The sequence below is a fragment of the Hyperoodon ampullatus genome (assembly GCF_949752795.1).
Source record: "Hyperoodon ampullatus genome assembly, chromosome: 5".
NCBI classification, from domain to species: Eukaryota; Metazoa; Chordata; class Mammalia; order Artiodactyla; family Ziphiidae; genus Hyperoodon; species Hyperoodon ampullatus.
This window is the reverse complement of record NC_136918.1, coordinates 29,602,035-29,615,444: the sequence shown is the minus strand read 5'-3', so window position 1 is coordinate 29,615,444 and position 13,410 is coordinate 29,602,035. Positions and strand designations below refer to the sequence as shown.

Sequence of the window (13,410 nt, the reverse complement as noted above, 5' to 3'; positions counted from 1 at the left end):
CAGGCCTGAACACCAGTGGCAGCGGTACTTCCCGCACCAATTTTTTGAAACAGCTGCTCCACGTCACAGTGGAAGACGAGTGGTTTTCTCACAACCTCCTTGACCAAATTAAATTATGCTTCATAAAAAATCCTCTGTTAATATGCAGACATATTCTCCACTGCTGAAATTTTGTTATTTGAAAGTTCATGTACTTCAAAAGAACCCACATCTAGTCCTGACTTCATAAAAGACCTTTCGTTACTTTGTTATTTGCTGTTCTGTTAGTTCATACACGTGATAATTCAGATATTCCCAAATGGATGCCACAAAACAATTAATTATACGACCACAGATATCTTTATAATGAACGAGAGCGGGATGTTTTCGTAAAGTTGTTGCGTGGAATGCTACTATAAGATTGAAAATCAGCCCCGGAAGAAAATTTTCATTTTTTCTACAGAACTTTTAGAAATACTATAATTAGGAATGGTGCCTAGAGAGACAGAGGCAGGAAAATGGGCTCCTTCTCTAGGGAGCAGGCTCCATCAGCAGCTCAGGGGCAGCAGGAGAAACGGGGGTGGGAGCAGTGTTCAAAATGCCAAACAGACCACTCTGGCTCTCTTAATTTATCCTACCCTCTCCACCCTACCCCAGATCTCTCAGGTGGGAATAAATGAGGTCAGAATACAAAGGAGAGACTCAGGCTCTGAGCGTGGCCCTGTGGTGCCTGTGGAGAGGGACGGGCAAGCAAAGGACAGGAGTTACTTTGGAGATTATAAATTTATTCTTGTGAACTGAATAAGATCCAAACAACCAGAACTCTGTGCCTGATTCAGTGACAGGGGGGCTCTACCACTCAAAGGAGCTTTAAGATCTAGAAGCATGTTAAACACTGGAGTGAGAGTGAAGAGATGGTGTGCAACTATTCTGCTTTGCTTCAGATGGGTTCAGAGACTTGGTCATGTCATCCAAATTAGTTTTCTAATCTGAACAAGTAGCTGGAAATACAATCTTTGAAACTCCTTGAGAATATGTCTACCAGACTAAACTACTTCTATATCTATCTCAGAAAAGTGTCTCTATAATCATGGAATGAAAACTAGGTCCATATGTTCAGATGATACTAGGACATCTTTTTAATTTTCAAATATTCTCTCATTACCAGGCTAATTTTATTCCATAGCTGGTTTACTGATTTCTCCCTTATTTCTAGGCACATAATATTCACTCTCAATTGTAACATTATCAACTATTTCATATAATTTTGTGCAATTTAAAGATTCACATTTTCAACTCCCAGTTAACATTTTTGATCACTGATTTAGATGTATCAAACATCTATGATACACTGAAATCTACTGTCAAAATAGCAGTTCCTGCAAAGTAACAATGTCACCACAATGAAACAGTTATATGTAAATACCCATGTTGTATGAGTTTGTCACTGACAAATACAAGGCCAACCGAACCTACCCATTCTGAGTGCCCCAAACCCCCAAAGAATGCATTGCTGAAGTAGAAAATGAAGAATGTCTTTGTTCATATCGTTCACCTCACGGAAAACTCCTGTTCATCTACTTTGTCTAGCAAACTTATCTATCCTCCCAACCACAACCCACCCTCAATATTAACTAGCCCGTCTGGTATTCCCCTAGTTCTTGGTGAAATGCCCCCACGATGATACCAGTCCTCACGTATGCTAGTTGCTTCCATGTCTGTCTCCCCTCCTAGATCACAAGTGCACCAAGAACAGCGTCTTTGTTTTAATCTTTGTCTAGCACACTGGCTGGCCTGTAATGGGTGCAGAATAACGATCTGCAGAATGAATGAAGATACGTTAGGTCTCATGATGAACAACAACAAACTTTCATATATATTTGGGTTGGCCAAAAAGTTCGTTTGGGTTTTTCCATATGCCGGAATGGAAATGGATGTTTTTATATATATATATATATATATATATATATATGTATTTGCTTATATATAAACAAATGTCAGAAAAGCAATTTTGAAAGCTCTGGATTAATAATAAATGAAAAAATAGGATTATTAACCACTGCCACTTTCCCTCAAAAGGCAAGGTAATCTGATATAGAAAAGAGACAAATATTAAAAACTAATTTTATTAAAATATTCTATGTAAATTTCACCCTTAAACTATATCTTTGAGATGTACAAATTGTCCATCAAATCAAACATCAGAAATTTATTGCCACTTTAAAACTATATAGAATTTTAAAATACTTCCCTGGTGGCGCAGTGGTTAAGAATCCGCCTGCCAAAGCAGGGGACACGGGTTTGATCCCTGATCCAGGGAGATCTCACATGCCAAGGAGCAACTAAGCCCTTGCGCCACAGCTACTGAGCCCATGTGCCACAACTACTGAAGCCCGCGTGCCTAGAGCCCGTGCCCCGCAACAAAGAGTAGCCCCCGCTCACTGCAACTAGAGAAAACCTGCACGCAGCAACGAAGACCCAATGCAGCCAAAAATAAATAAAATGAGTAAATTTAAAATACTTTTCTGAGATGAAGGCCAACTTTGTTAGGTGAAAAAGTTGATTAAAACTTAAAGGAAGGGGGGCTTCCCTGGTGGCGCAGTAGTTGAGAGTCCGCCTGCCGATGCAGGGGACACGGGTTCGTGCCCTGGTCCAGGAAGATCCCACATGCCGTGGAGCGGCTGGGCCCGTGAGCCATGGCTGCTGAGCCTGCGTGTCCGGAGCCTGTGCTCCACAACGGGGGAGACCACAACAGTGAGAGGCCCGCATACCACAAAAAAAAAAAAACAAAAACAAACTTAAAGGAAGTTTTAGAAAAGAGAGAAAAAAGAAAGAAACTAGTATTGTTACTCACTATGTGTTAGGTGACTGGTTCAGCAGTTCTACACATTTGTAGGTCTGTCCTCTACAACTCTGTGATATAGGAGCTGTTAATACTCCAGCTTCACAAATGAAGTAATTAGGAATCAGGAAGGTTAATTACCTTGCCTAAGATCACACAGTCAGTAAGTACTGGAGCTAAGATGTAAACGTTATTCTGTCTTATTTCTATCTGTGTATTTTTTCTAAACTGTTTCCCTAAATTATGTATTTATTCTTAAAAACTTAAAGAGTCAGTGTCATATAATTATATAGATTCTCAACAAAATACAGGCATCACATCAAAGCGGGGAAAGCAACTTTCTAAGAATCAGGAAAGAAACCCTAATTCTAGGTCCTCCTCTTTCATCTATTTACTAAGCTATATCCTGGAAAAATAATTTAAAAGGCAAGGGCTCAGGAACTTAAGATGAGTGGGTGGAGAAGGAGTGGGATGGGGAATTCAGTTTGGTCTTGATTATCTTTAGTATGTGTTATGGACTGAATGTGGCCCCCAGATTCATGTTCTGAATCCTGACACCCAATGTGACAGTGTTTAGGGGTGGGGCCTTTCGGAGGTGATTAAGTCATCAGGGCTGGGCCCTAATGAATGGAATTAGTGCCTTTACAAAAGAGGCTCCCAGAGATCTTTCTTGCCCCTACAGCCAAGTGAGAACGCAGTGAAAAGACTCATCTATGAACCCGGAAGTGGGCTCCATCAAACACCAAATCTACCAGCATCTTAATCTTGAACTTCCCAGCCTCTAAATTGTGAGAAATAAATTTCTGTTATTAATAAGCTACCTAGTCTCTGGTATTTTGTTACAGCAGCCCAAACAAACTAATACAGTATAACTTTCAATAATTAAATTGTTTCTAAAATTCTGTATTCCTAAAAATAATAGATTAACAAATTTATATCATTCTAAGAGCATAACCAGAACCTAGATTTCTAATTTTAAATCCAAAGTATGCTTTTGCCCTATTATCTCTAATATTTTGAATCACTGCTTCATTGTCATTTCAAGAGACATATGACCCTCTTACATACAAATCAGGGTGAGGAGGAAGGTACTATACCAACAATAAATGTAAATGATGTGAGAATATTTCCCACATCCTCCCAAATTATTAATTACATGTAAGTAGGATACATAAACGTCTTTGTGATAAAACTTGAAGCCTAATTTAAAAAATTTCCTCACTGACTAAAGAAAGTTCAAATTAATGGTTTTCTTCCTTATTCAGAAAAAGACAACTTTTAAATTCAAAAAGCTAAACCAACTATAATTTTTTTTAAACTTTTAACCAACTTAAACAGCCTTTGACTCTGTGGGCTACAGAATACACCATACTGAGAAAGGGAGGCAACTGTGGAAGCTCTGATCAATATCAAGAAATAATAGAAAAACAAATAACATATGCTAACACGTATATATGGAATCTAAAAAAAAAAAATTGGTTCTAATGAACCTAGGGGCGGGACAGGAATAAAGACGCTGACATAGAGAATGGACTTGAGGACACGGGGAGGGGAAAGGGTAAGCTGGGACAAACTGAAAGAGTGGCATGGACATATATACACTACCAAGTGTAAAACAGATAGCTAGTGGGAAGCAGCCGCATAGTACAGGGAGATCATCTCGGAGCTTTGTGACCACCTAGAAGGGGGGGATAGGGAGGGTGTGAGGGAGACGCAAGAGGGAGAAGATATGGGGATGTATGTATACGCATAGCTGATTCACTTTGTTATAAAGCAGAAACTAACACACCATTGTAAAGCAATTATACTCCAATAAAGATGTTAATATATATATACATATATATATATCAAGAAATAATGCCATCAGGACTTTAGTGCCAAGTGGCTTTTTATTTTCTTTCCTTAAAAAGAAAATAAAATCTATAAAGGGGAAATTTTTCCCTTAATTCTTCAACAAAACTTCTTTTGAAATATGAAACTTGGTCTTTCTTTAGAGGGAAAAAACTATGAAGCCAAAAAGAATGAATATTTCTTAGTTAAAAAAAACATTGTGTAGTTTATAGTCCTTATTCAAGGACTACACATTTTTCAAGGCTCAAGTCACCCTGTTACGCCAGCTGTAGGATTTGCTAATTCAAAAGACACACATAAGTATTTTGCAATTCTTTTTTGCATTCAACTACCTTTGTTTTTTAATTCAACATCAGGGTTTCTGACTAACTAAATCATTACAAGTTTTGTTGATCAGCTATGACTTATAACTGAACAATCACTGGTCGTTATTATTTTGAACTGTCTCTTGGAGTCAGCATTTAAGGTATTATTTGAAAATTACCCAATTGTCAAAATCCAGAAGAAATACATTTTTACTAATGGCACAGCTTGGGAAAATACACTCAAAAATGGTACCACGTGGGCTTCCCTGGTGGTGCAGTGGTTGAGAGTCTGCCTGCAGATGCAGGGGGGACACGGGTTTGTGCCCCGGTCCAGGAGGATCCCACATGCCACGGAGCGGCTGGGCCCGTGAACCATGGCCGCTGAGCCTGCGCGTCCGGAGCCTGTGCTCCACAACGGGAGAGGCCACAGCAGTGAGAGGCCCGTGTACCACAAAAAAAAAAGTACCATGTGAAATTAAATTGTAAAAATAATTAGAGTCAGCTAAGATGATTTACCACTGAATACACAGAATCTAGAAAATCAGAGTTAAATAGACAAAATTATTTTAAAATAATCCAAAATGATTTATATTCCATCCTATGCCATTTATACAATGCCAAGATGTTGTCTGAAATTTAAGCAATATTTTGAGTTTCCCAGAGAAACTCAAAATAACTGGTCTGAGTTTTCTCTAAATTGACTCTTAAAACAACAGATTTTAACATGAACTTGTGGCTACATAAACACAGCCTCTTTCAAAAATGAGGTAAAAATGAAGTTATTTTTATACTGGTAATTATAATATTATACTTTTAAAAGCTTTACACTGACTCAAAAAACCATACGGACTTCCAATAAACTTTTGCAGAATATCATAATTTGATCAATCAAGATATTTAAAAACATAGGGTAAAAAAGGGAAAATTTTTAAATGCTCACCTTCAATTTATTTCATAGGTCACTGTTATACCATCTAATAAGATAATTAAAAACATGCAAGCAGCTGGTACTACAGCTAAACAGATTAATGTAATAGTCTGTAGTCATATGTGCTGGCAAGGGGCTCGCCTCTTTGGAGAGGAGAAGGTCAGCTGCCCTTGGGAAGAGGAGGGGGGATGGGGATAGAACGCTCCTACCATGTGGCCCTGTGCTACAGTCACTAAGTTAAACATCTACTGCAAACTGTTCATGGGCAAACTACTTCTCTGCTTTCATACCCTCAGTTTGAAAGGGTCTCAGATTTAATGGTGAAATAAGAAACAGAGAAAGCTCATTTAATCTAACAGAAAACATTAACACTAGTCTTTAAAAAGCACAAGGTATACTGCATAAACCAGTAATATCTTCTCAATTCTTCTAATCTCTCCATTTTACCACATCACCTGCAAATTAGTTGGGAGATAAACAATTAAATTTTAACAGAAACTTCCAAAACAAGATCTAGCTATTACCCAGGCACCATATAATCATCATACTGGTGCCTTAGGAGTTAAATGCAGCTGTACTCTATCTGAATCAATGAAGCAAACCACAAGAGACACAAATCCAGAGTGAAACCTCCTAGCCTCTGAAAAACAAATCTATGAGCCTTAGGCACATAAAGCTATAGATACGGTCCATTGATTGTAAATTTCAAACTTTGTCAAAATTCCAAAAATCCACCTCTGAATTTGTACTCATAATAAAACATCTTCCTCTTATCTCTACTATGTGTACAAATGTGTTATACAAAGGCAACCTGGAATATACAGCAGAGACAGAGTATCAAGCCTCAGGTTAAGCTTGTTCTTAGCCTCCTTTCTGCTAAAAAACAAGTTACTTTCCTGTAAGACATTTTGTGTTTAAATCTTCCTTTTGGTGTCTCTACATTAGCACACTATAAAAATATTCTACAGTACCAGAAGATTAACAATGATGACAATGATGAGGATGACATGGACTGGAAGATAAAAGCAGCTAATATTTATTCAGCATCTGCCACACAACATTAGCCCATTAACTCCTTGTAACAAATGTGTTTTATTATCCCCACATTCAAGGTGAGGAAACTGAGCCTAAGACTTGTCCAAAGTCTCCATTTGGAGTCAAGATACGAACCAACTCGCTATGTTTAGATATTATTAATAAACAAAAACCAAAACAACAACAACAAAAAAAGAGGCTGTGCCCTCTTATAACTGACCATCTAAGACCACAATAATAAAAACAAATAATGGAAAGAATATAGACTTAGGTGACCAACTCAAGACTGAATTGGAAAGTTAATAAAGCTTGGCACATGCTATAAAAAGGGTACACATGTGGAAGGTTAAGTGAACACTAAGGCAGCAAAGTTGCCAGTTCACATGAGGTAAGCACAAAGAATTAATAATATTAATGCATGGCTTTGCATTTAGATTTTCAGAAGGCTTTATCTTATACAGTCCTACCTCGATCTTTAAAACAGTTGTGAGAAGGAAGCAGGTCAGACATTATAATGTCCATTCTACAGATAAAAAATTAGAGCTAATCATTATCCCAAGGCACAGCATATATAGCTTGAGTATCCTAGTACTAGGTTGACAGCCAGAATTATCTGCGAAGAAAGGTCAGGATTTCTGAGGTGGTTTAAAACACAAAGGTAGACTTGTTAGGCTAAAGATATTTGACGGTTGGAACATTCACATTTTTCTAATAACCTATTTCTACTTGCTTTAAAAGAGTTCCGATAGTAATGGAAAAATAATTTTCATTTTCAAAAGTAAATTTTATTGACAATTCTGTTGCCATTTTAGTGCGAATCTGCAACAATTCCTGGGTTTTATCAGTTAACCTGATATGAAAATATACCCTAGAGCTGTGCTCCTATGAATTCTGCATTTAACCCAAGTGTCAAATTCACAAGTAAGCTCACTATATTGTAAGAGCTATTGCCTACTCAGTAGAAAAATATTCATTTCACACCTTAAATACTATAATACTATTTAATAACAGCACTGGCCTGCCAACTATTAAAAGCTCATTTTTATACACTGTACTACCTGAGCTTTTTATCTTGCCTTTTTACTTACAACAATAAATTAATATCCTAACATTACAACACTGACAGGCATTGATTAAAACTATATTAGTTAACAACATTAGTATTTACTGTGCAAAGTTGCATTAGGAGTTCATTTTCAAAGTACAGTTATCATTCAAAATAATTCAATATTTATCAATTAAATAAGATACTTTAATCTTCAAACTACTCAAGAACAAAATAAACTACCAGATAACACTGTGCCTTCATATTAACACATTTCTCTTAACTTGCTGTCCATTAGTTACTATAATTAGCTAATTACAAATGTAGGTATGAAGTATAATTCACCAATGAAATTGATATATACATATGGGTTTTCCTGCCTTTGAAATACATCTTTATTTTCCTTTTGTCTTGGATTTTTTTAAACTGTATTTATACCTAATACTGATACTTCCACCATGGATTTCACACATTTCATCTTAGCATTCCTCAGTTACATGACAAACATGAGTATTTATTTAAATATCTTTTATAGAGAGTTCCCTGGTGGTCTAGTGGTCAGGATTCCTCACTTTCACTGCTGTGGCCCAGGTTCAATCCCTGGTCGGGGAACTGAAATCCTGTAAGCTGTGCAGCATGGCCATAAATAAATAAATAAATATCTTTTATATTCATCTTTTCTTTTCTTTTTTTTTGGTGTGATCAACATGTTCAGATAGAGAATTCTACCTATTATTTAATATGTCAAATTCCAAACTTTATATTACACTTCAGCACTAAAAGAAGGTTCTGGAGAACTCCAACATTTATAAGGTAGGATGGGTACAGAGAAAATATAATGACAACACGTGAGCTTTTACTGCTGTGATAATACGCTTCTAGAACACCATGGGAACATAAGCCTTCTGTAGTACCCGTGACACCTGAATGACTGATTATTTATAAAGACTCCAACTGGTATAAAATAAAGATGTCAAGCATCTCAATTACCACCTCATTTCTGGAATTCATAAACAAACTGTAAAAACTTTCACAATGACCACACTTTTATTAAGTGCTTCCTGAATATAAGGCCCTACTCTAGATGTTAAAAGCTTGCCTGGGATCTGAAGAAACAAATGACACATTTCCAGCTAGGTATACAGAATATGTGTTCAAGAAAAAGATAAAGATTCTCAGCATAAATTCCATACTTATTATAGAAAAGAAGGAATTATAGCTTAATATTCAAATGAGTTTCCAAGTGTACAGTGGTTCTTGCATATATTTTATAGCATCAACACACAAGTATCGGAACTTATTAACCATAAGGACAATGTACTCCAATTAAAGTATTTCTTCAAGAATCTGCACTGCTACCTATAATGCCAAAATGTATTATTACTCGATCTCTACTTTTTATTCCCCAAAAGAAAACAACCTAGTTCTTACATCACTTTGGTTCAGTATATGAATTTTCAAATATTACTGGAAATACATTAAACTTTCTTCTTCCTAGGTTTCCCTGTTAAGAAGATACAAAATATATAAACATTTACTCAAGCAAATTCAAGTTATAAAGAGAATATTAACAAATAACTAGATAAGATGCATGTTTTCTTAATTGCTGTATCCTTTTTAAAAATTGTTGAGATGTAACTGCCCTGTTTGCTGAAGAGCCAAAAGGGATGTTAACAAACAGCACTTAATGTAACCATGGATTATATTTTATACTCTCTGAGATGCTCACAAGCAGTACACTCTGTATTAGCAGGAAACTTAAACAAAGGAAACCTTTAGTACTGTAAGAGATATACTGGAAAAACAAAAACAAAAATGGATTATATTGAAGCTTAATACTACATATGTATTCATTCTAATCATCCTACTCTAGGATAATGACAGATATCTACAATAAGTCCATCTACTCAATAACTAAGAATGTTACATTTTCAATTACTCAATAAGTCTGCAGGACAATTGCATACCACAATATTCTTCACATTTGTCAAATTTTTTTAGAAACCTGTAAGATTAGATATCTTGTAATATTATATATCTACGTATTCATCACCTACCTATAGGAATTAAAAGTTCCATCAGAGTCTAAAGTAGAACTTGTTCTTCTTCCATTTTTATTTGAATCTCCTGGAAAAAAAATTTAAAATACTGAGATTATGAAACTTGAGTATTTCAGTTGAAAAGCTACTGTGTGACAGCTCCACGCGGTTATTGAGTCAAAACAACAAATATCCCCTTATACCTCCCCCAAATATCTTTTGTAATCAGAGTCCTTTAAAGAAAAAATTCATTTTGATGTTAAAATATAGGCAAATACCACCACTCCTAACTTGGATAGGAATACTACAGAAGTAATTGCAAACAGGAACAAATGAAGTATAATACAGCCATCTTCTGCTTATGACTCACAGACAAAACCAAAATTTATACACCATTTAATCACAAACTAATGCTTATAAACAAAGGGCAACTTTTTATTAGTGTCCTGTCCACTGGCAGAGTCAAAAGAGAGCAGGCAGACAGCAGACTTGGAATACCCTCCCCCGGCCCACCTCACCCCCTGGCCCCCCAGTCCTCCACTCTCTAGGAATCTGGTCTGCAGAGAGGAAGAACAGAAAGCTGAGAGGTGCTGATCAAGAATGCATTCTATAAAGACACAGACCTACTAGAGAATGGACTTGAGGACACGGGGAGGGGGAAGGGTATGCTGTGACAAAGTGAGAGAGTGGCATGGACATATATACACTACTAAACGTAAAATAGATAGCTAGTGGGAAGCAGCCGCATAGCACAGGGAGATCAGCTCGGTGCTTTGTGACCAGCTAGAGGGGTGGGATAGGGAGGGTGGGAGGGAGACGCAGGAGGCAAGAGATATGGGGATATATGTATATGTATAGCTGATTCACTTTGTTATACAGCAGAAACTAACACAGCACTGTAAAGCAGTTATACTCCAATAAAAATGTTAAAAAAAAAAAGAATGCATTCTAAGGAGCTTTTAATACATCTTAATAGTCTTCCCCAAACTTTATGTTTTAACTGTGGGCAAAGTTCAGCAGTTTAAAAAAAAAAAAACAAAAAACAACATCAAAAGGTATTTCTGCCTCATGTAGTAATATCAAACTTTTAGGGAAAAAAACCAATTCCTCTCAAGCATATTCATAAAATCAGATTAGAACAAATTCATACCTATCAGTTTAGAGATCATAGAATAAAAATAAATTTGCTAAAGAAGTTTAAACAAATGCTTGCCAATGCCATAATATAAAATATACATTCTTACTGACAGAAAATTGATTTTAGCTTAAAATTTAAAATATATACTTATAAGTACAGTTTTTAGGAAACCATAGATACTATTAAATATATCGTTTATTCTTAGAAACAAATTAAATAGACCAGAATCTGATTAGATTTTATACTCCTAATTCCTATAATGCAACTTTCAAACATCAGGTTATATTCACTTTTAAGATATTTAAATCTTAATAATTTAAATGAGTTATTCAATTGTCATTTATACTTTCACTCCACTTTGAACATTCTAAGGTACCACAGGGGATTATCACAGTGGTCCTGGTTAAGTCAAATAGTAATTACAGAGCTTTCAGTTTAGAGGTGAGATTATTTTAAATTACTGAATATAGCACTTAAGGTACCATACATATATGATTATGTTGCTCATTAATGGTTATTGAAAGCTAAAGTGTAATTTGAATGATAGCTACCTATTTTTCTTTGCACATTTTATAGCTGACTGACTAGTCAAAAATGTTGGTTCTCTTCAAAATCTTTGCAGCTGCACCCAAAGTGTTTAGAAGAACGAGAATTGGTCTGAGCTCACTTACTGAACTTTTAAGTCTACTCTTTTTTTCAAAATACACTTTCAGGTTTTGGGGGTTTTTTTTTTCGTTAGACAAAAACCCTAAAATGGATTACAGCATTTGAAAATGTTGCCAAATTTTATAGAAGAAAATAATCCAAAACACTTAAATGTTTAAGATCAATCTAGTTGAGTATACTCTGTTAATTCTTTGAAAACATGGGTACCGTAAGATGACTCATGCAACATACTTCATTTGCTTTTTAAAAAAATTAATGGTATTATCATAAATAAACTAAAAAGATTTAAGGAAAATTAGTCTCTCCCTGTCTTGCTAAATGAAAATTTCCTACAACACATGTTATTTAACAGCTTGCACACATTTCCTGTAAAACGTGCCACAATCAGCACAGAATAAGTACTATATCATACATTTAAAATATAAGCTTTCTTTGTCTTTAAAATTAAAGATTATGATTACTTAAATGCATAAAATCTCACCAATGGAATATTTCTTGCCCTCTGCTTATATTTATCATAATAAATATAAAATACTTCAAATAATTAAGAGATTTTCAGTTTTTTAAATACCAAAGTTTTGTCATCAAAATACATCACAAAAGTTTTCTTCATTTTATACCTGTATGAGAACGAATACATCACATTAAATGTAACCCTCAAAGGATTGTAATAAGGAAAAGCAGCAGCTTTTCTTTCTCAAAAACATACCAAATAAGGGGTACAGTTGTTTCTCACAATAATATTAGAGAAAAGATTTCAGAGTTTGCTATATGGGGAAAAGGCTATAAAGTTTTGAAGTGGGAAAAACTGCTTTGTTCCTTCAATCCTCTAGATGATATTAATTATAGCAAATGTTTATGAAAACATCTGTTCTTTACAGTTATCAATTCTTAATTTTAGTATGGACGATTCCAGACTCTTATTTTGGAAGGTAACTGTCTGACAATTGAAAGGTTTACCAAGGAACAGACATAATTTTTAATTCTGGAAAATGGTATATACAGTGTGCTGTATCCGGTAGAGATTTTCATTTGTGTGAAATACTTGGAAGGGCTTAAAACTGGTAACCAGGAGAGATCAAAGACAAACAGAAAGGCTCATTTTTCATTTAAGCTGTTATACAACAAAAACATATCTGTATCACAAGAAAAGACCAACTAAGAATTAAAAACAAATGCTACTTTACTATCAACCTAATTTGGAGGTAAGTATAACAAAGTATTAATTTTATCAGGATTTTAGTAAGTCTAATGCCAATACAGCCATGGGAAAGTATATGTGTTCCTCAAAAATAACAACAGAGGGTGCAAGAGAGTTTAATATGATGTTTTTAGTTGCTGTTCTGATTCTTGAACTAAGTTGTCAGGTAGCTGTAACTGTAACAAGGATACATAGGTTGTTTTCAGACTTTCCCTCTCTCTCTCTCCCAAACACAGAAACACATGCACACACGCACACACACGCACGCACACACACACACACACACATGCAAAAATACATTTTTAAAGTAATCTCACACAAAGGCCTTTAAATGACCAAACAGCACAAATACTTAAATATGTTAACAGAGTTCCTTTCATT

General features: G+C 35.4%; 1 protein-coding gene across 2 annotated transcripts in view; it reads right to left on the bottom strand.

Annotated features, from left to right (window-relative positions):
* Positions 1 to 13,410, bottom strand: part of TBC1D5 (TBC1 domain family member 5) — a gene marked incomplete at both ends in the record, with an annotated part of 358,820 nt that overhangs the window by 274,808 nt on the left and 70,602 nt on the right. For both annotated transcript variants that reach the window (XM_079704730.1, XM_079704731.1), the window contains one exon: positions 10,043 to 10,112. In XM_079704730.1, the coding sequence (XP_079560856.1) occupies positions 10,043 to 10,112 (70 nt within the window). The remainder of the gene's footprint in view (positions 1 to 10,042; positions 10,113 to 13,410) is intronic.